General features: G+C 37.8%; 1 protein-coding gene across 3 annotated transcripts in view; it reads left to right on the top strand.

The window, feature by feature from the left end:
* Nucleotides 1-25,693, top strand: part of ddb1 (damage-specific DNA binding protein 1) — a 52,105-nt gene that overhangs the window by 1,261 nt on the left and 25,151 nt on the right. For 2 of the 3 annotated variants that reach the window (XM_085459766.1, XM_085459746.1), the window contains exons 2-14: nt 1,038-1,186; nt 1,476-1,592; nt 1,981-2,202; nt 2,405-2,519; nt 2,788-2,885; nt 8,474-8,632; nt 9,748-9,831; nt 10,279-10,395; nt 12,977-13,079; nt 13,805-13,880; nt 13,966-14,074; nt 18,030-18,208; nt 20,517-20,680. In XM_085459766.1, the coding sequence (XP_085315892.1) occupies nt 1,145-1,186; nt 1,476-1,592; nt 1,981-2,202; nt 2,405-2,519; nt 2,788-2,885; nt 8,474-8,632; nt 9,748-9,831; nt 10,279-10,395; nt 12,977-13,079; nt 13,805-13,880; nt 13,966-14,074; nt 18,030-18,208; nt 20,517-20,680 (1,585 nt within the window). In that variant the 5' untranslated portion in view covers nt 1,038-1,144. Of the gene's footprint in view, nt 1-388; nt 503-1,037; nt 1,187-1,475; nt 1,593-1,980; nt 2,203-2,404; nt 2,520-2,787; nt 2,886-8,473; nt 8,633-9,747; nt 9,832-10,278; nt 10,396-12,976; nt 13,080-13,804; nt 13,881-13,965; nt 14,075-18,029; nt 18,209-20,516; nt 20,681-25,693 lie in introns of those variants that run through there. The other variant, XM_085459756.1, reaches the window with a different exon arrangement.

Raw genomic sequence — 25,693 nt, 5'->3', positions numbered from 1 at the left:
CTGTAGTAGCCGCTAGCTCTTGTTTTGCTATGTCAACGGTTTACTTGTCACATAGGTTCTGCTCGTTTGTATGCGTGTCTCAACACACACATCTCTTGTCACGTCTGCTTTAGCATACACACGGCAGACGTTTTTTTTCTTGCTTCTTCTTTTTGATGTAACGTTAGCTGTGTCCTGCACGTCAGTTGCAGCGGATCAAAATGCGCTTCCTCTGCTCACAAACATTAGCATATCACACAGACTTAGTGCCCCACTTAAAACGAGTTAAGCTAGATTACGTTTTCGTTCATTTGACTCACAAAAACCGTGATGCATTAAAGCTCATAGAGACGCTTATGCTGCTGTCTTTTTGTATTTCAGGCTAGACCAATAGGAATTCTGTCACATTAAAGTTACAGTTTGACATGCACTCATGAAATGGCTGCGTAGGATGCATCATCTCTTCATGTTCACTCTCTTTTTATTTTTCATGGCGATAGTAGAGACCTCGAGATGATATGAGGTGACGAATTGAGATGAATACTCACGTGTAATAGTCTAGACGTGAAATCTACTTACAAGTTACTTTTATTGTTAAGCAATCTGATAATTGATACTGCCAAGTGCAATCAGAGTGTAAAGATGTTTAAAGAACTTGCGAAATTACTACTTTTCATGGTAGGTCGTTGATTGTAGCACTGACTCTGACACAGTTACATTTGTTGGAGTAGATAATGGAATGAACCAGTTTGGCCAAGATATATTATTTTAGACCATTTTGAACACAAGTAACCGTTTGCGATTTTCCTTATTGTGATAAATTAGAACACTTAAGGAAGTTGGATAATTTCCTTGTAAGTTGTTTTTAAGCTGCTAAAGACTAAAGACAGCATTAAAAATCAGCAGTTAAGCTGATATGTAAATGTATTTGAGAAGCACCAGAATATTTATGCCCCAATTTAGTGATATTTGTGGACATTTTTAATTTCTCTGTGTGCCCACTACTCTCACATTAAAACCAGTGTATTGAACATAATGTAACCATTGTTTTTCTGCAGGTCACTTCACCTCTGCTGAAGACCTCAATTTGCTCATAGCTAAAAACACACGTTTGGAAATCTATGTGGTCACAGCAGAGGGCCTGAGGCCCGTCAAAGAAGTGGGCATGTATGGCAGAATTGCTGTTATGGAGCTCTTCAGGCCCAAGGTAAGGGGTTTTGTGTGCAGTCGGCAACACTTTGAATTATTTTTCCTGCTCGACTAGTTAGTGGTCTGGTTATTTAATATATATTTAACTGCACCATAAATGATTTGTACTGTGGTGTGTTTCTCAATCATCTACAAAGTAGGGTGCAAATTTTGCCTCTCAAAAATAGTGAAAGTCTGCACATTACAAATAGGATATGACACATGCAGGCACTGTCTTCTAATCGGGCTCACAGAGGCTGATCAGGTGTATAACATGTAACTCTGGTGCCTTTTTCCTCATTCTTCAGGGTGAGAGCAAAGACCTGCTGTTCATTCTTACATCTAAGTACAACGCCTGCATCCTAGAATACAAACAGACCGGGGAGAGCATTGACATCATCACCCGAGCCCATGGCAATGTCCAGGTGAGACAACAACACTAATATTGTTATAGACATGAGCCACATTGTAAGGACATTCTATTTGTTATGGTGTGTTCATATGAAGGGCAGTATGTATTTTGTTCTTCTTGGTTGAATGCAGCAGTTCACTCTTTTTTAGCTCCACTACATTCATATTAATAAATCTTAATTTAGACTGTTTTAAATTATCCATTTGCCATTTAAATTGGTAAACACCGTTAGGTAACATTTCAGAATTCTTGTATTCTTTAATGTGGTTTATATCAGTGACATTTTGGACTTCTTAGACTATAACAGCTGGAAAAATGTAACTAGCTATGTGCTACATAATGTGATGCTTTCTCATACACTCCCAGTGCTAAACAGTTCCTAACCCAATGCTCTTTTGCAGGATCGTATTGGGCGTCCGTCAGAGACGGGTATCATCGGAATTGTAGACCCAGAATGCCGCATGATTGGCCTGCGGCTGTATGACGGCTTGTTTAAGGTGATCCCATTGGACAGGGACAACCGTGAGCTCAAAGCTTTCAACATCAGACTGGAGGAGCTCCAGGTCATCGACGTTCACTTTCTGTATGGCTGCCAGGCTCCAACTGTTTGTTTCATCTACCAGGTACATGAGCAGTACAGAATGTGGGAATGTGCCTTTAATGAAATGGGAAAAAAAGAATATGTTGAAAAATTCATATATCCGGGACATTTCTATTTAATTTATTTATTCCGGGAGAATGGTTTCAAGCTTATGGTAACTAAGCAATGCACAGTAGCAAAGTGCAATTAGTGACCGGTTTTATTCCATGTGTTGTGTTTCATAGGACCCTCAGGGACGCCATGTGAAGACCTATGAGGTTTCTCTGAGGGAGAAGGAGTTTAACAAAGGCCCCTGGAAACAGGAGAATGTGGAGGCTGAGGCTTCAATGGTGATCCCAGGTACTTCAACTATTTAACTCAACATATAGCCGTGATAATAACGAAAACTGCTGTGTGAAAACACAAGGATGTGAGCTATGAATTGCTAGTTCATAAGTGTGTAAGTTTAGTTTACAAGTCATGAATAATTTCAATTGTTGAATACATTTAACCCACAGCACTACTGATAACTGGTAATGCAGAGGATATTAGCTTCTGTGCTGTAAACATCTCCAAAATAGCAGAAACTTCCCAGAATAATCACTCTGTCTGTGTTCTTGTATTTTAGTCCCTGAGCCATTTGGTGGAGCTATAATCATAGGACAAGAGTCTATCACCTACCACAATGGAGACAAATACTTGGCCATTGCACCACCCACTATCAAGGTAATGATAACAGATAGCACACTTCTGCTTTAGATATTTTGATCGTTCAGCTGTTCAAAAGAAGCTAGGTAAACATTTAAGTTGCAATAATGTAGAATTGAGTTAGACTGTGGCTGTTAGAAGCCTAAGCACTGTAAGTCTCAGCAAATAGACTATTTCTGTACCAGGGGCAGTCAAAATAGAGTTAGTTGGTGAAGTCACTTGCAGAGCGGGTAGTAGTGCCCTATCACAAGTAAGTATCCTATATCTAATTCAGTGATGCATCAAAATAGCTGTTAGTATTGGGCTGATGGAAGCAAACTAATTAAATCGAGCTTGTCTGGGAACATGAGCCCAAATCTGAAGCTTGTGTATAAAACGGTGTGAAATCAAGGGTGTGATTGTAGAGCTGTCTTCAGAATCACACTTTGTAAGCATGATTGTTTTGTTATATTTTTTAAACCCTAAGGTGTACATGTGCTTTCTTTTGTTATGACTCTTATCGGTGCTAAGCTTCCAATACCTCAGGGTTTTAGTATTATCAAGATTTAGTTGTAGTCTTTCTACTGGCATTTAAAAGAGCTCAAGGCCCAAGAGCCCCTCAACGGTTTCTCGCTTCTATAATTAGAGGTTGTTCTTTCCTCCCTCGCTGCTCTTTAGAAGAACATTTTCATGAATTACGAAAAGAAAATTCGAAATCATTCAGATTAGGAATCTTCTAATTACACTGTTTTCATTATCTTCATTTTAAAACAAATATCTTTGCTAGACCTGTTGACTATCCTAATAATTAACTTATCTCCCCAATTTAAGGATGATTGATTATTGACTTTTCAGGGTTCATTAATGATTCAAACTTTTGATGAATTCACCCATTTGGAAACAGGAAAGCTTGTTTGTCTTAAAAGTATATAGGTAATCACTTGATCATATATCTGCTGTAGATAGTCAGGGAATTTGTGATACATTAATAAGGAAGATGTACCAGCTATCGAAATATTAACATATATTTATCTCGTTATAGGTTAGGAATTTCACAGTGGGCTCACGTGTGGGCCCTTTAAAAAAAAACCCAAAAAAAACCCCAGGAGTAATACAATAAGGCACACGTAGTCAGTAGTTGACCATGACAGTGGGCATTTTTAACATTATCTCTGTTCAATTTGACTTCATTTATATAGCGCCAAACCACAACAACAGTCTTCCCAAGGGACTTTATATTGCAAGGGGAAGACCCTACAATAAAACAGAGAAAGCCCCACAAACAATCAGACAAATCCCTATGAGCAAGCACTTTGTTACCGTGGGAAGGGGAAAACTCCCCTTTTAACTGGATAAAACCTCTGGCTGAACCAGGCTTAGTCTTTAGTCGGTGGCTCCTTATCCAGCCACTTCCCTATTATTTCCTTTTTACTGTCAATAAGTAATACTTTCGTAAAATATTTGTTTTGAATGTAATAATCAGGGAGTATATTACTTAAATATACAATAACACAACTATTGTCAATCTCAAAACCTGATATGGTTGTGTTACTGTTTGTCATATCTGCTATTTTGTAGGAATTTTCTTTTTGGAGCAATAAAACATAAAATTCTTTCATGAATATTCTCTCCACTAGCTGGCATTTAATTCACATATTTAATCGATCGTCAACTATTGGCGTGACATTTGCCTTCTTCTCCCATTTGATTTTGATGTATAAGGTGGAATATTTCATGAGAAATTGTATTCATGTATAAATTGTAGATACCTGTTTCTTGTGGATAGTGCCCCAAATAATAACAGTGCTCTTATCAGATTCCCCAATAGTTTTAGCATTTCTATAAAAGTGTTGCTTCACCTGTAAGTATCTAAACAAATCATGTATGTCTAAATTGTAGTTTTCACTGAGATGTTGGAAATTTTCCAACAAAGTCCCCAAGAAAGTTTGAAGTTTGCATCATATTTTACCCAACTAATTACCTAGATATTCATCTTCGGTATAGAACTTTTACATTTATTAAATCATATTAAATTACATCACTATTAAGTCAAATTTTAGTTTTATTTCTTTTTTTGATGTGGCCATAATTTAAAGAGTTTTTTAGATTCTTTGGGATATTAGCCCCCAGGTACATCATATTATTGGTATTCCATTTTAAATAGTATTTTTATTTACATTTTTTTTTTTGATGAATAATCTGATTAAGATAGGCTTTGTACAGCGTCATGGGCCCTTTGTAGATTAAGAGTGCTGGCCAGTGACTTTGAACCACTATTGCTCATGATATCAACAAGTTGCAGTGCTCGCCTTACATTGTCTTGCGTGAAAATCCTGTTTTTGTTTTTTGTTTCCAGAATCTGTCAAATATTTTCTGGTCTTTTTGGAATTATTCAAGTAAATATTCTATAATATGTGATCTAGAAATGGGTCTGTATGACCTACTCTGTTCCCTCTTTCCCCTTCTTTGATCGCTGATATTATGGCCTGTTTCCATAATGATGGGTTGTTTCTACCATTCTTCTACAACTGAGCATTGCCACTCCGCTTGGAAGTTTGTTTGTTTTATTTCAAAATGTGTTTTTCTTTTTTTACCAAGTTTACTGTTTTTACTGGATTTTGTAGTCTGTTAACATCTATTTGTATAATAACACAACATTTTAAAGGTATAGGATCAAAGTGAAGGAGGAAAAAAAACTACAGTGGTCCCTCACTATAACACGGTTTTGCTGTTTCACAGATTTTTTTTGTGCAATTTCGCATGCTTTTTTTTTCCTCAGGGGGTTTTAACAGCGCATTGTGTTCTGCGTCCTGATTGGCTGTAGACCATTGTCAATCAATCTCCTCCGTGCTGTGTCTCCTGTACAGTACAGAATGAGTTCAGCTTGTCAAATTTACATAAATCTTCGATCACTAGCAGTGTGACTCTGAAGTGCTGTACTGTATGCTTAAGTTTTCTCCCCAACAAACACAACAATGTCGACGAAACGTTTTGCACCATCTAAGGCACGTGCAGTAGCACCCAAAAGGCAGAGGAAGATGAGGTAGAACTTACCGTATTTTTCGGAGCATAAGGTGCACCAGATTATAAGGCACATTAGTAAAACAAAACAGTCAGATAAGTCCAACTTTACTCCACTCATTCTTTTTGCTTCCTCTACTTCTGTACCATTGATTCATTAATGTTGAATTCTCTGGCAGCTGCTCTATTCCCATGTTCTGGACCTGAAAACAGGGTTTGATCTTTGGTTTCATTCTATTTCTGGACTTATTTTTCTACGAAGGTTTGAACTTTGAGAGAGTTTAAACAAGAGAGATTGTGGGAAAATGTTCCCGCCTGTTTGAGAAAAGTGTATAAAGTGTGTAGTGAGGGGTTTTACAGCCTTAAAACATCTATAATAATTGTAAAAAATAAAGCTGGCTACTTCGCAGATTTCACCTATCGCAGGTTATTTTTATAACGTAACTCCTGAGATAAATAAGGGACCACTGTACTTCCAATTCTCCCTGAGAAAAGGTCCCGCTGTACAGCAGAAATCCTGGAGCTCTCTCTGGATACTTTCTTGGTGTTCCTGGCCCTGGTGTGTCATCTCACCCATGATGGCATGAGCCTCATTTCTGGTATTGTCCTCTATCACTCCCCTTTTCCTGACATTTTCTTGTTTTTAATTGCATTGCTTGGCGCTTATTAGCTGCAGCGCTATCACTGGGATACACTTTACTATCATATTCATAACTAACCAACATTGTTCAAAGTATGCTGTCCCTTTAGCTTTTTTCCCCTTGATTATTTTTGTTGATGTCGGATTATAATAGAAGCAAAAATGGAAAAAGAAGTAGTAACTGTATCAGTACCACCACAGACAATTTAAGAGAGAAATTTAGTCATATAATCCTTTGGTGAAAATGATAACATCTAGGAGAAAAGGGTTTTTTAAAGCAATATTTTTAACAAAGGACAGGAAACATTTAAATCAGTTTTTCATGTTATAGAGGAATCAAAGTTCATGTAATTCATTCTTCAAAATAACTGCTCAAATAAGTCCGTGGGTTTGTTTCAGGATGGATTCCTTGTTGCAAAATCTGCCTCTAAAAGGACTTTGGAACCATATGAAAATAAAGTTAACACCTCAAATGAAAATGCAACACAATGGTGGCTTCAAACACAGATTCCTCTCATGTCTTATCAATAGCTTAAAACATCCTCCAGACCTACTGATCTGTCAGGGTTTTTTCCCTCTCTAATTCAAGCTCTCGTGTCTTCATTACTACAACTGCACGGTAGCATTGTCCAGCTTTTCTAGTGTTTGAATAGGAACAGGTAATAGGAAAGTTGTTAAGTGATCATTGAAGCCACATTTTTTTTTTAATTTGTTTTTTTTTTTTTTCACCTAATATGTTATTTGTATTCAGTTCAAACACACTCCTTTCAAAAGTATCAAGAAAACACAGAGGCTTATCCTTTGATGTATAACAGAACTGTTTTGGCAGCTAATTAATAAATTGTCACTCTGGAGCACCAAAATGAAAAATGAATGTGGAACACCAAAGCTTCTGCCAACACGGAGGTCTGCTGAAAATGTCTCAGCTCATCTAGGGCATTACAGTAGCTGGTGAGGAAGTAGACTGGTTTCACATGTCAGAGCTAACCAGCTAATTACCTGCCATTCAGTCAAGAGGAGTCCACAAGTTTGCAAAGCTGTGAAAATAAAAGTTTTTGACAAAAGTTTTAAGTAATGCTACAGGCTGGGTGATTGTGAAAATGAGTTTTGTAAAGGTTTGATCAAGTGAGAAATTGACTCTGCATATACAGCAGTCGTTGACAATAATAATATCTCCTTTTGAAAGAAAGTAACAAACTCGGTCACACTACGGGAGTTAAATGCCAGCTTTAATCTGGAGTATTATTTGAATCTCCTAACATGTTTTGGTGCTGCTCAGTTTTGTTTAGAGTAAGAATTTTTGAAAAGCTCAATGCTGAAAGCTGAAAGCGAGCCTCAAAGTGAAGGTACTGTAAAATATTTTACAACAGCCTCAGTTGATAGTCCTTTCCTATACCTTTTCAAAGTTTAGAAAGCATATTTTAAACAGCATGATACATTATGACAGCAAACACTGATAAGACAATATAAGAGTGGCATTACATTATTGTACGAATGGCTGATAAATCAGTCTGCTTCAGATTACTCCTGGGGAATATTAGCATATCAAAAATACATCAGTGACATGATATTTCTCTACAAGCATACAAAATATGTGTTTAGAAATACTGTTGCTATTGCAAAGTTTGTCCAACAGAGAGCACTGACAACTTAGTTTTCCAGCTTCCTTCTCTGCACATGTATTGCTGTGCACCCACATGCAATTTAAAAGATCTTTTAAAGTAACATGAAAGGTTTTTGCAATGTACCTAAAATGGTGTACACATAATACTGAATTCTTTAATACTCCAAGAAGTGCTTTGGTGGTGGAGCACTGCTACTTCCCTGCACACACAAATATAAATAGTTGACTAATGGTTGATTTGCTAAAGCGTGGACCCTATTAGAATCAAGCTTTTATAGGTGTTGGCTGACCACTGTTGGTCATATTGTGTTTGATGTGTTTGTGTCTTGCTCTCGCTTACAGCAAAGCACCATTGTCTGCCACAACCGCGTGGACCCCAATGGCTCACGGTACCTGCTCGGTGACATGGAGGGACGTCTCTTTATGCTGCTGTTGGAGAAGGAGGAGCTAATGGACGGCACAGTGGTGCTCAAAGACCTGCATGTGGAGCTGCTTGGAGAGGTCTTTCATTTCTCTTTTTCTTTAGGCCGAGGTATTGCTGGCTGTCTTCCATCTGTTTATCCACCTGCCTTTCCTCGGGCATTTCTCCCATCACTTTCTCACTTCCTGGCTCAACGACCCTCTCTGTTTCTTTCTGATTTTCTTACCGCTGCTTTTTGTTCTCATCATCTCTGTGCTGTCTTTTGTTACAATTGACTTTTTAGTGGTTTATGCCCCTGAGCTAATGGATCTGTCTACACTTGCACAGAAGATAAGAACAAATTATCTCACCTCTTTGTTGCTTGCTTGCCAGGCTGTCACTTATCCCTTTAAAGTTGATTTAGGTAATGATTGTATTTCAATACTGTGCTTGAAGCTAAGGCTCATGTTCAAGGCAGACGACATTTGGTTTGTAGCACCTTTCTTTAATTACTTTCTGAGGAGTTTAGAGATGGAAAAGGCTTTCCTGCTAGTCTTCTAGTTTTACTCTAGTAGTGCTTTTGAGTTGGGAGCTGTTTGCTTTTTAGATTATTATAAAGTCTACTGCTATTAGGACAAGTCTGTTCAATAAACACGTAGGAACAGCTGTATGTTAAAATGTCAGACAGAACGCTTTATTAAGTCAATATGTCTAAAATCATGTACACAGTGATGGGTAAATTTAATAACAAACATTGTTTGTTTTTACATTACTTAGATTTACTGACATTTAATTATGAAATACAATAATTCAATTTTTAAAATCTTTTCTTTTTACACTTTACATGAATAACTTTTGTCTGCCAAAGTTATTTTAATTTTCTAGCTGAACAGTCGTGCGTTAGGTGACCTTTCTGATTCTCCTGTTAGAGGATTATACTTGGAAAAAAAGGGTTTTTTATCATCAGGTTAATTCTTTTTTATTAATGATTTAATGTATAAAAGGTCAAAATCTTTAATTTCAGATGGAAAAAAAAAAATCATATTTGTGACTTTTCTTTTCTTTTCTTTTTTCAAACTAAGTTCTGACAATTATTGGTAGAGGATTAATCAGCAAAGTCATTTTCATATTGATTAAAATGTAACTGATTGTAAATTGCAGCCCCACTGTGCTATGATCAAGAGGCTGAAATGTTTGTGTGTCCCTTCACTGACAGACATCTATTGCTGAATGTCTGACCTACTTGGACAACGGTGTTGTGTTTGTGGGCTCTAGATTAGGCGACTCCCAGTTAGTAAAGGTAAGCAGAAAGAGTCTTGTTTTTTTTTTTGTTTTTTGTTATTGAAAATAACTTTAAACACACTGGGTTTTTTTCCTCTGGTTAAAAAAAAAAAAAAAAAAAAAGGTAAACTAAGTTAAAAGAAGTTAAACTTTTAGTAGATGTGTGTAGAAATGTGTGATAAATCCTGCAGTGTTTTTCATACCTTGTTTTAAACAATGGAAATACTTAATGAACTGATTCAGAAATTAATTTTGAAAATTAATTTTTTTCCCTCGGTTCTTCATTATTCTGCTCTATTATTTTTATGTTTGCATTTTGGTTTACTAAATTTAAATATAATAAGCAAGTATAGTAAATAGTGAATTAATAACCTCCAAGATCATCGTAATTTGACATACCGTGTGTGATTTTCAGAGAAATTGTACAGATTACATCCTTTGTAAAGACAATTTTGTTTATTTGCAGCTCAACGTGGACAGCAATGAGCAAGGCTCATACGTGGCTGTGATGGAGACATTCACCAATCTGGGCCCTATTGTGGATATGTGTGTGGTTGACCTTGAGAGGCAAGGCCAAGGCCAGGTAAAATCCACATGCTTAATCCTTTATTTCTAGAAAAAACAGAGCTTCAGAGCAAATAAAGGCTACATCACATATTCAGTAACAAAATCAAATTAATTTTTTTGGGTGGGGGTGTTTGCTAGAGAGTTTATATGTGACATGGTAATTACTGAAAACCCTTCAAGCAGACACTGGATACACTTGCCTTATGTTGAGTCTCCCTCTGAGTTTTCCTCCTTATTATCATCTTTGTCACAGCCTTCAGGGAGTCTCGGCTTATACCACCAATGCAGCGATTTCGAGGGCCATGTTAACAGTGTTCTTCTCAGCAGAATTGAGCTTGTAATGCCTCAGAGCACAAACTTGCAAAAGCCAGAAAATCTGCGTACAGTGCACTCAGGAGATTCCTGTGAGCTTTGTATGTAATGTGGTTGTTCTTCTTATGTATGGTGCCTTTTTTCACCTAGCCGAGTCTAGATGTTGGTTAGCTGGTCTGCAGTTACACTGGATGTTAAAATGCACCTCTGCTACACAAACCTAAATTGGTTTTCTTATTCCATTGCACAAAGCCAGATTGCTGTGAATGTAATTTCCTCTAATAATATTTACACCCTTTCAAACTGACGGTGAAGACCCTGTCCCTGTCTGCATGTATCCCAACAATCCATCATCTTCAGCACTTGTGTGTGCTTAGTTCTGTTTACCTTGAGCAGATATCAAACCATTTGTATTCTGGATACAATGTGATCTAGCTTGTACTGCATGGTAATGCCAGATTTAAAATGGAGCCACAAATCCAGAAAATGTTATCTTATTTCTCAAAATATAATGCTTATGTTAAAATGCAACCATCTTTTGGCATGTTCTTCAACACATAACTGCAGGTATCTGCTACAAAAAAACCCACAAAAAACCCCCCCAATTTCTAATTTGAACATTTGTCCTCCTTTGTGTTGAATCACTGGGGCACAGGGAGATGCAGAAGGTTTTGTTGGCAGAGTTTGACACCAGGCCTCAGGGTATTTGATGTGGTTCCAAAGGCAGTGGTCCACTAGAGCACTGAGCCACTCTACTGGGTACAGACGAGCGCAGCATCAGCCACTGCCTGCATTCATCCATTCTCTCTAATTCAAGGGCCAGAAATAAATCCAGTCACAATTGTTTTAATTTGCCATTAGCTGCAAATCTGGAAAACATTTGACCCTGATTAATTAATGCAAACACATTGCAACGCAGTTAAGATGTCAGAGGATTGACGCACATGGCGCAGGAGAAAATATAACACGACCTCTCTCAGATAAATCATAATAGGGGTTGTGCTCATGGATGTGCAACAGAAGAAAAGGCAGTCGGCCCCATGAGAGTGTGGCTTAGTGTGTGAGGGCATTCGAAAACATGCTCAAGGGAGCGAGGTGGGTTGCCAAGATCATCATGACTGTTTCTATTGGGAGGAAACTGTTGGGTGGCAGGTGGTAGACGCTGAGATTATGCAGGCTGTGGTATTAATCCTGTTAGTGTACCATGACTGGATGCATAAATAACATTCTGGTGCTCTCCAGTCATACTGTACAGGCAGTTATTTACCTTGAGGCTGCTGGATCTCAACAGCGTGATGTTTATAATGGCAGTCTCAGAGACGCTCTACTGTGAGCCAGTTCACAATTTCTACAAACTACATTTTAGTTGTATTGATGTCTGCTTTACTATCGAAACCGTATAAGAAGGATTTCTGCACTTTTATGACTTTTTATGACAAGTACTTAAACTAGGTCTTTTAGCATTAATGATAATAATGTGTCTGACTGAATTTTAACCAAAATACTAACATTTTGGGGGCTTGTTTGTTTGTTTTAAACTGCTTTCTCTTGGCACTGAAGCACTCATTTAGTACAAAATCTTTAAGCTATGAAATTGTTATTTTTTTGTTTTTGTGTTTCTGCCCATTAATACCGTATTCACAAAGAACAAAAGTATTTAACTATTTCAGAGTCTTTTATGTCTTCATTACACTGAATTTGAACCTTTAGCTACCACAGCAGCAGATGGATATCTTTTACTGACTACTAATTGGCTCATAACATTCAGCACACCCAGTATTAGCCAATCCCAACTTAAGGCTGATATATCTGTGCATCCCTAATGTTATCACGTTTTACAGTTTGGAAACTAATGGAGAAAATTAATCGCTGATTAACTGAATAGTTATAACAACAATGCAGTGAGCAAGTTAATTGCTGGGGTCTTTGAAACATGAAGACATCGCTACAACATAGCCATATTATTTAAATGACTTCATTTGGGAGTAAAATGGTATGACTGACTGCTCATGTTTCTTGTCCCATTAGTCATGTCCTTGAGTTCAGATCTTTGCAGTTTTTGCTCACTCCCTTGTGATTAGTGACTGTAATGGACAGTTTTGTTACAGATGTGAATGATGTGTTAGAATATATAAAAAGTTATAGATTGTGTGAAAGGATTTATTCTTTACAAAAACATAATAGTTGGTTGGAAGCAGAAATAATGTGTTGTTTAATTGACAAAAAGGGGGAGGAAAGCGACATATCTCAATCTTTGTCTTAATGTCTCTCTTTGGTGCTTTCAGCTGGTGACATGCTCAGGTGCATTTAAAGAGGGCTCTCTTCGGATAATCCGCAATGGCATTGGAATTCATGAGCATGCCAGCATTGACCTGCCAGGAATCAAAGGTTTGTGTGTTTTGTGTGTGTAAGTCTGTGTCTCATCAGCCATCTCCCTCTCGAGCCTTGACTTTATTTGGACCTTAATATTCTACTGACTTCAGAGTAGAGCCACTTCACCCCGCACATCTGTTTGCCTCTGCTGGCCAAGATGCCAGCTGTTGCTCATTCAGGTTTGGCACCTGAACAGGAACAGATGGCTCCGATGTCATAGGTCTTCCCTCTGCACTTTCTAAATAACAGGAACATTGCCAAGGTTTGGTTTGGAGGCATTTGTTTTAATTTAGAAAATCAAAGTGCTCTGCAGTGTCTGCTATGGTAAGCAGACAATTTTAGGAAGCTCGTCAGGTTTTAACGACAGCAGACACCTCTTAATCCCAGAAAATTAGGTGTCTCTCAAAGGACTCTTCTCCGGTGCTTGAATGAGACACACAGGCCAGTTAAGGTCTGCTCACACTTGTTAGTTTATAGCTCTTTATCGACCATCTATGCCCTAAAAGAGTTAGCTGCTGGCTCTTGCCCCTGGCCTCTTTTATGAGAGGCAATTATTTACTTAGGTAATCAATGGCTCCTCGAGAGTGATTTGCAACCTGTACATCCTCCAACATGTTAACATTTGACAAATGGAATAGTTTAACATTGGGCACCGTCTTGATATTGCATTTCTTTTATTTCTTTGCAAATTGGTGCTGAAATTAACTTTTTCAGTCTAACACTCTCAAATTCCCTTCAAGGTCTGTGGCCTCTCCGCTCTGAGGCAGGCAGAGAGACAGATGACATGCTGGTGCTGTCTTTTGTGGGTCAGACACGGTGAGCGTTTGTGCAGAATGCCAGATAAGGACAGGGTCAATTTTGAAAATGCGCATCTTATCTCAAAAGTATGTTTTCCCCCCAGAGTGTTGATGCTGAGTGGTGAGGAAGTTGAGGAGACTGAGCTTCCAGGCTTTGTTGACAACCAGCAGACATTTTACTGTGGAAATGTGGCACACCAACAACTTATTCAGGTTTGTATGCACACATGCACATATCTGTTATATATAAAGTACGGGGTCTGTTCATGCTTTGGAAAGTAAGAATTCGTTTCACAAATTCTAAATTAATTATTCAGCTGTGGCCTTGTGCCATTTAATAACATATCCTTTGGCGGAGCTGAATCATGCATGATTAAAAGGGCCAGTTCTGAATGTGAAGAGTTCAAAAAGACTTTTATACTTAATATAAATATTTTACTTAATTTAATCTCAAGTTTCATCCTCCCTTTTGGAAATGTGGATGAATCCTGCTGGGAATTCTGCCAAATGTTACAACCTCAATCATTAATCTTTAGGTTATGAAAACTCTGCTCGTATTTCAGTGCTGGGGTTTTTTACTAACTCGTACACTTCATGTGTTTATATTGAATACATTTTGACGTTATTATCTGACTGAGTGTTGCTACGCCACTCATTGTTTTGGCCCTTCAGTTGAGTTTTCCTTACGTTTGCATTAAAGCCACCAGTGATAGAGGGGTTGTCCCGAAAGGACACTACAGCATAGTATTAGATGGCACTGGTGACATGAGAACACTAAAGACTGTGTTAATTTTTAGTGGTAGTGTCCAAATTTGAAAGTTTGTAAAATTCACATTAAATATTGCTGTAATAGGAAATTGTCAACATAGGATTATTATTTACCTAATTACTCGGTGTGCCATGAACATGCTCATAGCACTAAACTCAGAATGAATGGCTGACTTGGTACCTATTTGCAGCTTTTAGCCTTATTTTTAGCTCATTAGTTTTGGTTCAACATCCTGCACATAGGCCATGTGCTTCGCTGCTCTAATTAATGTCACAATAAAAGCTCTAGGCAGCTGATTCCAGTAAACAAGCTCAGACAAGCCAACTGTGCACTACCATACTTACACGAAACTGCAAAAAGTCTGAAAAAGGAGCTGGTAAACAATGCTGATATTTCTCTCAGAAGCAGTAAAACACCACATAAACACCTACAAGTGGCAACAAACACAGTTTCAGAGGGATGCTTATGTTGTCTATTTGCCATTGCAAACACCAGTATGATTAACCATCATATCATACATAGGTAGTTTCCAAAGGGGTGCACTACAAAGCAAGACTGGGTTAGCGAGCTTTGTCAATCTTAAAGTCAGATTTTCTGTGTTACAAAAGTGGCTCTCCTTATACGTGGATGAACCACCGCTGTAACTTGTGCCTAATTCATAATTTGGTTGGATAGCTTTGTCTCACGCTTTCGTAGATTATTTGCAGCATGTTTTAAGGTCAGTAAAGATTCTCTTCATTTTATTTGTCCAAGTTGTTGAGCTGTACATTACTAACATCACATGAAGCTCAACCGTGAAGTTACAACAGTGCAAACTTTGCATTATTCTCTCACTGGAATGTCCTTTTAGTTCATTAGGTAATTTTAAACAAAGTCTAAATGTTGTTATACTTGATGCTAATCTACTGCAATTCCAAAAGTTCCACTTGGAAGTGCAGATGCTATAACACAGAATACACAGCTCTCTAATGTGCAACCATCACATTAGTAATAAACAGCAGCACTGAGCACACTTAAAATGAGCATAAAATAATTCACTTATATACTGTTCCGTGCACTAAATCCCAACATTATTTTCTGCAGCATTAATTTGCCGTTGTATTTACAACAGTGTTGCATTTTACTGCCGTGCATGATTTATTTATTTATTTTTTCTTCTCTTTTTCTTATCAAACTGTATTTGTGCTGCAGCGTGAGGTTTTGCATTGTCTAAACGGTGCACTACCTTCACTTCTTAATGTTTATATCTGCTGCAGTCTGTAATTAGGGCTTCTTCAGCGCCTTTGTCCTGTCTTGCTTTTTCACTGCTGTATAGTAGTACTTAGAGCAGGGCGATATGGCCAAAAATATTTATCACGATATATATTTGAAAATTTGCGATAACGATATAACCGACGATATAATTGATGCGAGACAAAATACAACTCCACAACATTACTAGCGCAAAAAGACAACCTTCCATTTATTTTCACTTAAACAAGAAGCTGGTTTTTATGTACATTAAAGCTTTATAAAAATGTAACAGTGCAAATGCAAATTCCTTGCTGAAAGTTTAACCAAAAGGCATTTCCAGTAGAAATGGGCTGACATATCCTGAGCATAACCATGTATAATATCCACTGAAGTTAAAAAGAGGTGCTTTGCAACATTAAACTCCAGTGTGCAGTACGCATTTTTCGGACCATAAGGTGCACGGGATTATAAGGCACATTAAGCAAAACAAAGCAGTCAGATAAATCAAACTTTATTAAACTCATTCTTCTTGCTTCCTCCACTTCTGTACCATTGATTCATTAATATTGAATTCTCTGGCAGCTGCTCTATTCCCATGTTGTTGCAGTATATTAATGACTAACCTCGTATTGTGGATGGATTATCTCAGTTGTTCTCCTGACTGAAGTTTGGTCCGTTTACAGCATCCTGCCATGCGATTGCATTTGTCTCTAACCATGAAGAACCTTCACGTTAACTTTTATAAGTGGAAAAGTGTTAGTGTTCGTCCTCCAGCTTCACTGTTTATGTTATGCTAACATAGCTGTGTCGCTAGCGATCACGTAGCACATCATTATATACCAGCTAGCCCAACTTCAGTAACCCTACAAACGTCACTGCTGTTTAGTTTCCTGTCTTCATTTATGTTGGAAGTGATAGCAGAGCTGTACGTTTGATTTTTTTTTCAGAAATCTCTCAGTCAGAACATGCAATATCATGCTTAGGTAACTAGCGAAACTAGCGAGCTAACTTCCGCTAGCTTCCTGCTAACTTCTAACTCCGTTAAATGTAATAACTTTTGTTTTCATGGATGCCTGGAAGTTAAACTTTATAGTTACACCTGGTAAAGCAGCAATGCTGATCGTTTTATTAAAGATGAAAGAATTTAGACAGTTTTTAACTCTAAGTGATGCTGCAGTGTTGTTTGACATGAAAAAGACGGAGTTTAGGACCCAGATTACTCCCAGATTTAAGAGCATCTTAGTCCGACAAATACGACAATAACAACGGCCGCTTGCATGTTCTGCAAAAAAATGTGCTTTGTTGTGTATCTGACGGACAAACACCAAACCAGTTCCACATCACGGAAGTTGCACCATTTTTACAAACCAATTCTGGTTCATCTGTTTCACTCAACAATCGGCCATGTGCGTATGAAAACAAAGGCACTGCGCATGCGCGTTTTACTCCCATTCTATCGCGATATTTCATTTTCCTATCGTTGCCTAACATTATACCGGTATTACCGTGAACGGTATAATATGGCCCAGCCCTAGTAGTACTCCCCTTTTACAATACACCATTATATTTTAAACATTGCATTTGTCTTGCTACCTAACCTCAGGGACTTTTGTGGGATGTGAAATACAAATGCAATGAAATGAACCGTTACAACAATAGTAATATCATTACTATATGTTACAGTGACATTTGGTTTTGTTGTTTCACAAAAGTGATTTCTGGGAGCAAACAAATGGCAGCCATTCATCCTTCATGTTTCTTTTAATCATACTATATTTCTTGACATTTGTATTGTAGTTAAACTGCTTTATTTTCTACAAAATGATTTTGCTTTATTTTCTAATAAGCATGTTACTGAAGCCTTTGCTTTGTCTTCATTTGTTTTTATCTTGCTTTTATCTTTTATCTTTAAGTCTAGCATCAGCTCTATAAGTATGAATGGAAGTGTTTTAAAGCAGTCTTAGCATCTGATATGTTAACGGTGCTAAATCAGTGGAATTCATTAGATGGGAAATTTTATGTAAAAAATTAGAAGAAGGATGAAACCTCTTTGGTTTTTCATAGATTAAGATATTCTGTGCAATAAGATATTCTTTAAAATACTTTCTAGCTCACAGTTTCTTTGTCATCTGTGGAAACACCAAATAACAAATAATGTTTCTCCAGATCACATCAGGCTCTGTGCGCCTGGTGCTTCAGGACAGCAAGACGTTGGTGAGTGAATGGAAGGAGCCACAGGGCAGGAACATCAGTGTGGCTGCGTGCAACCACACCCAAGTGGTGCTTGCTGTGGGCCGAGCCCTCTACTACCTGCAGATCCTAGCTGGAGAGCTCAAACAGATCAGGTAGGACAAAAATGGGGACTTATTAACATTTTTTTATTCACTGTTAAAACCCACTTCCCACTGCGCATCTGTAACCGGAAGGCCGCCGGTTCGATCCCCGGGCTCTCTGTCCTGGTCGTTGTGTCCTTGGGCAAGACACTTTACCCTACCACCTACTGCTGTTGGCCAGAGGGGCCAATGGCGCGATATGGCAGCCTCGCTTCTGTCAGTCTGCCCCAGGGCAGCTGTGGCTACAACCATAGCTTGCCTCCACCAGTGTGTGAATGTGAGAGTGAATGAATAGTGGTATTGTAAAGCGCTTTGGGTGCCTTGAAAAGCACTATATAAATCCAATCCATTATTATTATTATTATTACTTCCAGTCTTTCCACAAAGCCAACTGGCTGCTCACTTAGCTGCATAATTATCATGGAAAGCCTTAGTGAGCAAATATGAGCAGCTTGCGAGTTCACAAGCATGTCCAATGTCCAATCTCATCATTTTCACTGGGACCTCGATACAGATTCACTTGAGCAATAAAGCTATATACTGCAGTTAATGCTATTCAGTTATCTGAGTGCAGAGACTTAAATCTTGTCCTATTAATAAAAAGTGAACTCTTAATTCAGGATGTTGGGCTCAAATGTTTCGTAAAGAAATTTCTATATAACTATTAGACTACTTTCATGTTATTTGAATATTCAATATGATACATTTGACTGCATATGCAATGCCCAACAGAACAGAGGTATGGAAGCTTATTAACAAAGGTTAATTAACTCTATCCCCAGTAGTTCATTAGTCTCACAGTTATGTTTTTTTTATTTTTTTATTTAATACATGTTTCAGGAGGATAGTGGAGTTACTTTTTATTGTTCTTTCACGTTGCTGCTCTGGTTTCCTTGTATGACTGTCTTTTGGCCCTTTTGCAGTAATGTATGTACTATTTCACAGTAGTTTAGAAGAGAAGGATGCACAGTTGTAAAGCTTGCCACCAGGGCTGCTTGAGGAACACTGTGTTTGTTTGCAGTGGGTGTTCGTAAATGATGAAACGGAGACAGAGGGAAGAGTCTTAAACGGAGGCTTTGAAATAATGTTTGGGCTGCATCAATAAGCAGCTGGTTTGCTGTGTGCGTCACAAAAATCTGTGTAAACCAGAAAGTCACTGTTGGCTTAAAGGTGTGTACAGGACTCTAATGCTCTCCTCTAATATAATTAAAGTGCGAGTACTCACCTTGGACAGTGATTATCCATTATATTTGCATTGTTGAGTAGCCTTGTTCCATTACAATGCAGTTCATTGGCCATTTTAATTAAAAAGTGAAAAGCTTCTTTTCTTGTCATTTTATTCAAAGCTTTCTTTGTAGTAATGACCAATTTAGATGTTTGACCTTCGTTGTACAGATTGATGTGTGATACTAAAAGACTGTTTTTTAAAATCATTTTAATGACAGTGAATTAAAGATTTTATACCAGGGCATTTAACTTGATGTCCTTTATAATTTAAAGCTTAGAATATTTTCCATCTTCAAAATTGTTTCTATGTTTAGATCCGCTTATCAAGTTTAGCAATAGACATTTTAAAATGATTTAAAGAAAAGGCCTCTTGTGGCATCTGTAATTTTATATTTCCACATTGATGCTGTATGTCCTGATGTTGTGTTTTTACTCAGCAAGCATATACACCCACACTAATGGGGTTTGTCGTTAAAGATATATATTTTCAGCAGAGCATAAACAAGGAAGGTAAACTGTATGACTGACACTCATCTTTGAGAAGGAAGTTTTGTTGTTGGAGTTCACCCCATGTCTGCAAAGTTGGGTATTCCAACTTTCTCCTCCAGTCCAAAGGCATGCATGTTAGGTTAATTTGTGATTGTGAATGGGGTGCCTTGAAAAGCGCTATATAAATCCAATCCATTATTATTATTATTATTATTATTATTAATATTATTATTATTATTATTGACCTGGTCAAAATGTACACTGCCTCTTCCTCTACATCACCAACCATTACTCTGAATTGAATAAGGTTGGTTGTTTGGTTGTCTGGCAATTTTAGCTGGTGTTAAACTGACTCATACTTATCAGTGTAACATTTCTCAGTTTGTATCTCACATTGAGGAAAAATTGATTAGAACTCCTTCTCCGTGTCAGTAACACAATTATCCCATTAGCTATTTTAGTCAGGTGTGTGTGTGTGTGTGTGTGTGTGTGTGTGTGTGTGTGTGTGTGTGTGTGTGCGCGCGCGCAAATTTGGTCACACTTCTTTTCACAATTTGCAGGGCAGCTTGCTACTGTTTTCTCAAATCCTCCTCACCTTTCTCAGTACCACAGAAATGGAGCATGAGGTCGCCTGCTTGGACATCACACCTCTCGGGGAGGGTGGCGGTGAGTCACCGCTCTGTGCTGTGGGACTCTGGACTGACATCTCAGCCCGTGTGCTCAAACTACCCTGTTTCACAGCCCTGCACAAGGAAATGCTCGGTGGAGGTGAGAGAAATGAGAATGAGATTACCCAGACAAGAGCAGTGGAAAGCTGTTAGTGGCTTGTGGAGAGAGATGTCGATGGAAATAATGTCATTCAAGTATATTTGTGTTGCACAGTAGTGCATACATGGTCCGCACAATTGTACAAAAGCAGCAATTCCTGAACCGTTCTCAGAAAGTATGAATAACATGAACTTTGAGGTCTCAATATCACTGTGACCACAGTAATTTACTAACATGAGTGTTGTAAAATTATTAAGCAAAAGCCTAATCCCAATAAGATTTGATAGCAAAAATAATATTAAGAATACTGAAACAGGAACAAACTTCATTTGAGGAAGCTGTTTTTACAGAATTTCTCACCACAGAAAAGGCAAACAATATAAAATACTTTGGTTCACATTGATCTACTGAACTGGTTCCATTTTTTTATGTGCATGGTTTATTTGAAGAGATGTGGAACTCTCTCTAAATAAAAAAGCTTACATTTCTTCAATTTAGGTCTGTGATGGTTGGGGGGGAAAAGTCAAATCCAACAAACAGTTAGGGCTGCTCGATTATGGCAAAAATGATAATCACGATTATTTTCACTGAAATTGAGATCACGATTATTTGACGATATTTATTTAACCCTTTAAGACCTACTATAGAACCAAGTCCACCAGAGCTTATATTATTTTTTTTTACATGCTGTAGTGCCATTTGTGGGAGCATTTCAAGTTGCTATACATCAATACAACTGTTATAGCCCATATTTTAATAATATGTATGCATTAAGTCCATAGTAATTACATAAATTGCAAAAAAGTGCAATAAACTACAAAAAAAATTGAAAATCGCTTTTGTTTTGTTTACATATATTTCTACTTGGAGAAATTTAAGAGGTTTATCCCTCAAAACTTTAAATACAAAAAAGTTGCAAAAAATAGTTTCCCACCACAGGAAATTTATTTTGAGTGTCTTCATAGTTTTATTTTGGAGATACAGCAATTTTTATATACTGCAGGAAAAACAAAAAACAATCCTATGATGCAAATTTGCAAAGAAAACAGCATGTGCATCATTTCACTGTGGGAAGTGTTACGAACAGCTGATCGGATCGGCAAAACGTGTTTCTGGAATATTATGTTTTTGTTCCTGCAAGCGCTTTTTATGCAATTTTTGCAAAGCTATATGTGGAACGAAACCGTGACTGAGGACAAGCTGATGGCATCAGATGTAAGTACAACTCCTCCGGTTTCATATGCAAAACAAATTATTGCGCTAGCTTACACGGTTCAGGTTCTACAGGGATTTAACAATAGTTACGCAGAACGGAGCATGCTGCTCTGACCGGCTTTAAAGGGTTAACAATGACTTTAAAAAAATAATATAAAATAGTGTGCAACACCACTGAAGTTTTTTTTTTTTTTTTAAACTCTCTTTTCAACCAACGGCAGTCACTCTCCAAATAACTTCTGCTTAGCTTTCCGAGCTTCCCTCGGGTCCTCTTAATCAGCGGTCTCCAACCTTTTTTGCGCCACGGACCAGTTTATGCCCGACAATATTTTCACGGACCGGCCTTTAAGGTGTCGCGGATAAATGAGGGAGGGGCTAATAATCGGCTCAGTCATTTTTAATGATCGTTGGAAGCCCAGATCGTAATCGTGATTAAAATTCGATTAATTGAGCAGCCCTACAAACAGTTGAGTTAGATACTAAGCTTACCATGGGAGAAAATGATAGCCTGGCTTTGTCAAATGGTAAAACAAAATATGCCTACTAGCACCTTTTAAAAGTTCAGGAATGAACTTTTAATATTAAGGTTTTTTTTTTTATGAGAGCAGTAGCTCTTCTCTTGTTGCCTTCAACTGCTCCCAGCTAAGAAATACTCCTACAGAAACTGACCTCTGAAACAGCTAGTTGTTGGTTTTTGTGCTCAAAAATAAGCAGACTGAAACATGTTGATTTGTGACCGGACAGAACTGGACAAAACAAAAAAAATAGTGAAACTATTGCTTTAAGAATTTTAATAAATCACTCCAAGGCATGGGTCCATAATAGTGCAGTAATGGCTTCAGTGAAATGGATTGTATCTCCAGTTTCCAGTTTAATAGATGTAAATGGCATCTCACATGAAGCAGCTCATTTTAGCAAGTACTTGATGAGTGCTTAAGCATTAAATATGCTGCTAATCTAAATGCATTTAGTGCACCACTTATACACTTGAGAAGAATTTAAACTTTGAATGTTTAAAGTATGCAAGAAAGGACTTGAATACTTTTTGGGTTGAACTTATGAAAAAGTCAGCAGTTACTGGGAAAAAAAAAATTCATAACAGTGAACTGGCACTGGCAGGCCTCTTACTTTCCACAAAGAACAACTCCACAGTCTTTCCCACAGTGTCACACTTTATTTTCCAACTGTGTTTGATTGACAGATGCTCAGTGAACAAACTTTTTTACACTTTTTTTGCCTGCTGCCATACAAACTACAGTCTGACTGCAGAGTTTAAACTCGTAGCTAAGATACAATACTGTGCAAAAGTCTTGAGCCACCCCTCATTATTGGTGTTCTTTAAAGATCCAGTGTTGTTTCCAGACGTAACGGACAATTTGACAGAATTAGATTCATATTGTATCTTTAGCCACTTTGTTACTAGCATCCTGTTGCAAAAACTCTTAATTTGTTCCTTTTTCTTTTTTTCTTTTTTTAGTTGAATCTATGAAAAATGCCAACGATAGCAGAGTTAGATAATCAGATTCTAAAGAACTATTAACTGAAAACTTTGCTTATCTCAGCATGGTTTGCAGCGTGTCCTCATAAAATTCTGGAAATGTAGTCAAGAAGTTGTTCCAGGCCTAAAATCTACAATCAGTTGATCCATCTGCTGTTCACTGCAGCTTCATCAGGAATGGTCTCAGGGCTGGTGTGAAGAAACTATTCTTATGGAAGGCAAACAAAGAGAAAATGCTGACAGGAACACAAGAATTGAAAATCTGTGACAAAGGTCTTATGGAGTGACAAATCCCAATTTGAAATGTTGGTTCAAATCATTTTCATTAATATGAGCAGGTCAGAAGAGAGGTGCAAAAGTATCTGCAGCAATGGTTAGGAGCTACCTTTCAGCCAGTGATGTTTGAGATATTAATATTAATGGAACTGATGGTAGAAAGGTGCTTTATTGTATGTGTACAATGACAATAAAGGGCCATTCTGAAAAGTAAAAGTATGTCTAAAAAGAAAAACACACAGTGGAACAGTATGAGTCATGGACTGGCCTCCCCAGAGCCCAGACCACAACTTCTTTGAAGCAGTGTGGAATCATCTCAAGAAAGCCTTTATTTGTCACATGCAAGTTGCCCTGCAGCGAAATGGGACCCCCCCCCCGACCTTACATACACAACACAGACATCACATGGGGAGACAGGTCAGAGACCGGTAGTATTATGGAAAAACACTGAAATGTACAATACAATGGGCAAGACGAGGAGGGGAAAAAAGGGACCTCTACTCATTCTGGGCTCCTATGGGTGGACAGCATGAGAACAGAAAACAAAAAAAACTCCTCTGCACAAAGAGCACATAAATGTCCACAGTACAACATCATGAAGCACATGACAAGCAACAGGGGTGGGTTAGGGGTGAGAAGTAAGCCGATCCAGACACAGCCATCCTGCCCTGCAGCTATTCATCCAGCGCATTCATACAGCGCTGGGCCCAGGATGGCTGTGTCTTGACAGAGAACAGAACAAAAGGAAGCCAACATCTAAAGGAGAGCTTTGAATGTCCTTCAAGAAGCCTGGAGAACTATTCCTGAAGACTACTTGCGGGAAGAAGCTCCTCCTCAGACCAACACAGAGAGACTGAGGAGGAGCTTCTTCCCGCAGGCGATACGGTCTCTCATTCACACCACCACACAGTACTGACCCACACATATAGTTCTTACACACACACTGGACATTCTGGGCATTGTTTTCACTTCATCACTTAAATCACTTTAAGCATATTTGCACTGCACAAGACACTAAATAATGTGGATTGCACAGCACTGGTCATTATATTCTTCATTTCCAGTTAATACTTGTACAGCTGTTGTTATTGTGTGTATATATATATATATTTATATTTCTTCATACATTCTTATATAGTTCTATACTGTGTATTGTGTATTTTGTTGTACAGTTATTTTATTTTCAACTTTAATTTATATATTTTATCTTATTCTTTCCCAGTTAAATTTACCCTTTTTAATTTTCATATTTATTTCCTATCTTATTCATAGCCTTTTCTTTTTTTCTTTAGGTCACGAGCAGTTGTCTAAGCATTTCACTGCATATCGTACTGTGTATGACTGTGTACGTGACAAATAAAATTTGAATTTGATTTAATACTTGAAGGAAAGCTTGTGCAAGAGAGAGTGCAGGTTTTGTTGAAGAATAGAGGTAGTTTTGCCACTATTTTTGCCTTAATACTGTCTTTCCATTTATGTTTGGACATGTTTCAATAAATCATTGCACATATTTTCCTAGCATCCCATAAAGAAATAAGGCGTGGCTTGAGATGTCTGCACAGTACTGTAATACTCAACATGTTGACATTTTTAGATCTGTCAGTGGAAGCAGAATTTCAATACTTCGTCCCACTCCTGCCCTTAAGCTATGTTAGCTTTGTTACATTGATTGTGTTTTAGACCTTCTATGCATGTCCTTCAGAGTACATCTTCATGTTTGAACTTTAATAATTTGTCCTGCTCAGCTAAAAATAATTGATGTACATTTCCATGGAAATATGTCCCCCTTTTCATTTTGTACACTTCTATCTGAACAGTGGTGCTTTTTGGTGAGTCAGCCAGTAAGTACTTAATCATAGCCAAAGTTGTTTTGATGTAACTGGCCTGCAGTCAAAGAAACCGGTGTTTGGGAAACTGAGCAAAACTGAACTCTTTATATTTATCCTGAAGCATTCAAATGTTGTTTCTTTTAAAGTTACCACAGAGTCTGAATAAACTTGATTGATTTTTCTGACGGAGGTATT

The sequence above is a fragment of the Copadichromis virginalis genome, linkage group LG1 (assembly GCF_057382275.1).
Source record: "Copadichromis virginalis isolate Kocher_CV1m ecotype Utaka linkage group LG1, C_Virginalis_male_GT1.1, whole genome shotgun sequence".
NCBI classification, from domain to species: Eukaryota; Metazoa; Chordata; class Actinopteri; order Cichliformes; family Cichlidae; genus Copadichromis; species Copadichromis virginalis.
The sequence above is the reverse complement of the archived record's forward strand: the minus strand, read 5'-3'. Positions and strand labels throughout refer to the sequence as shown.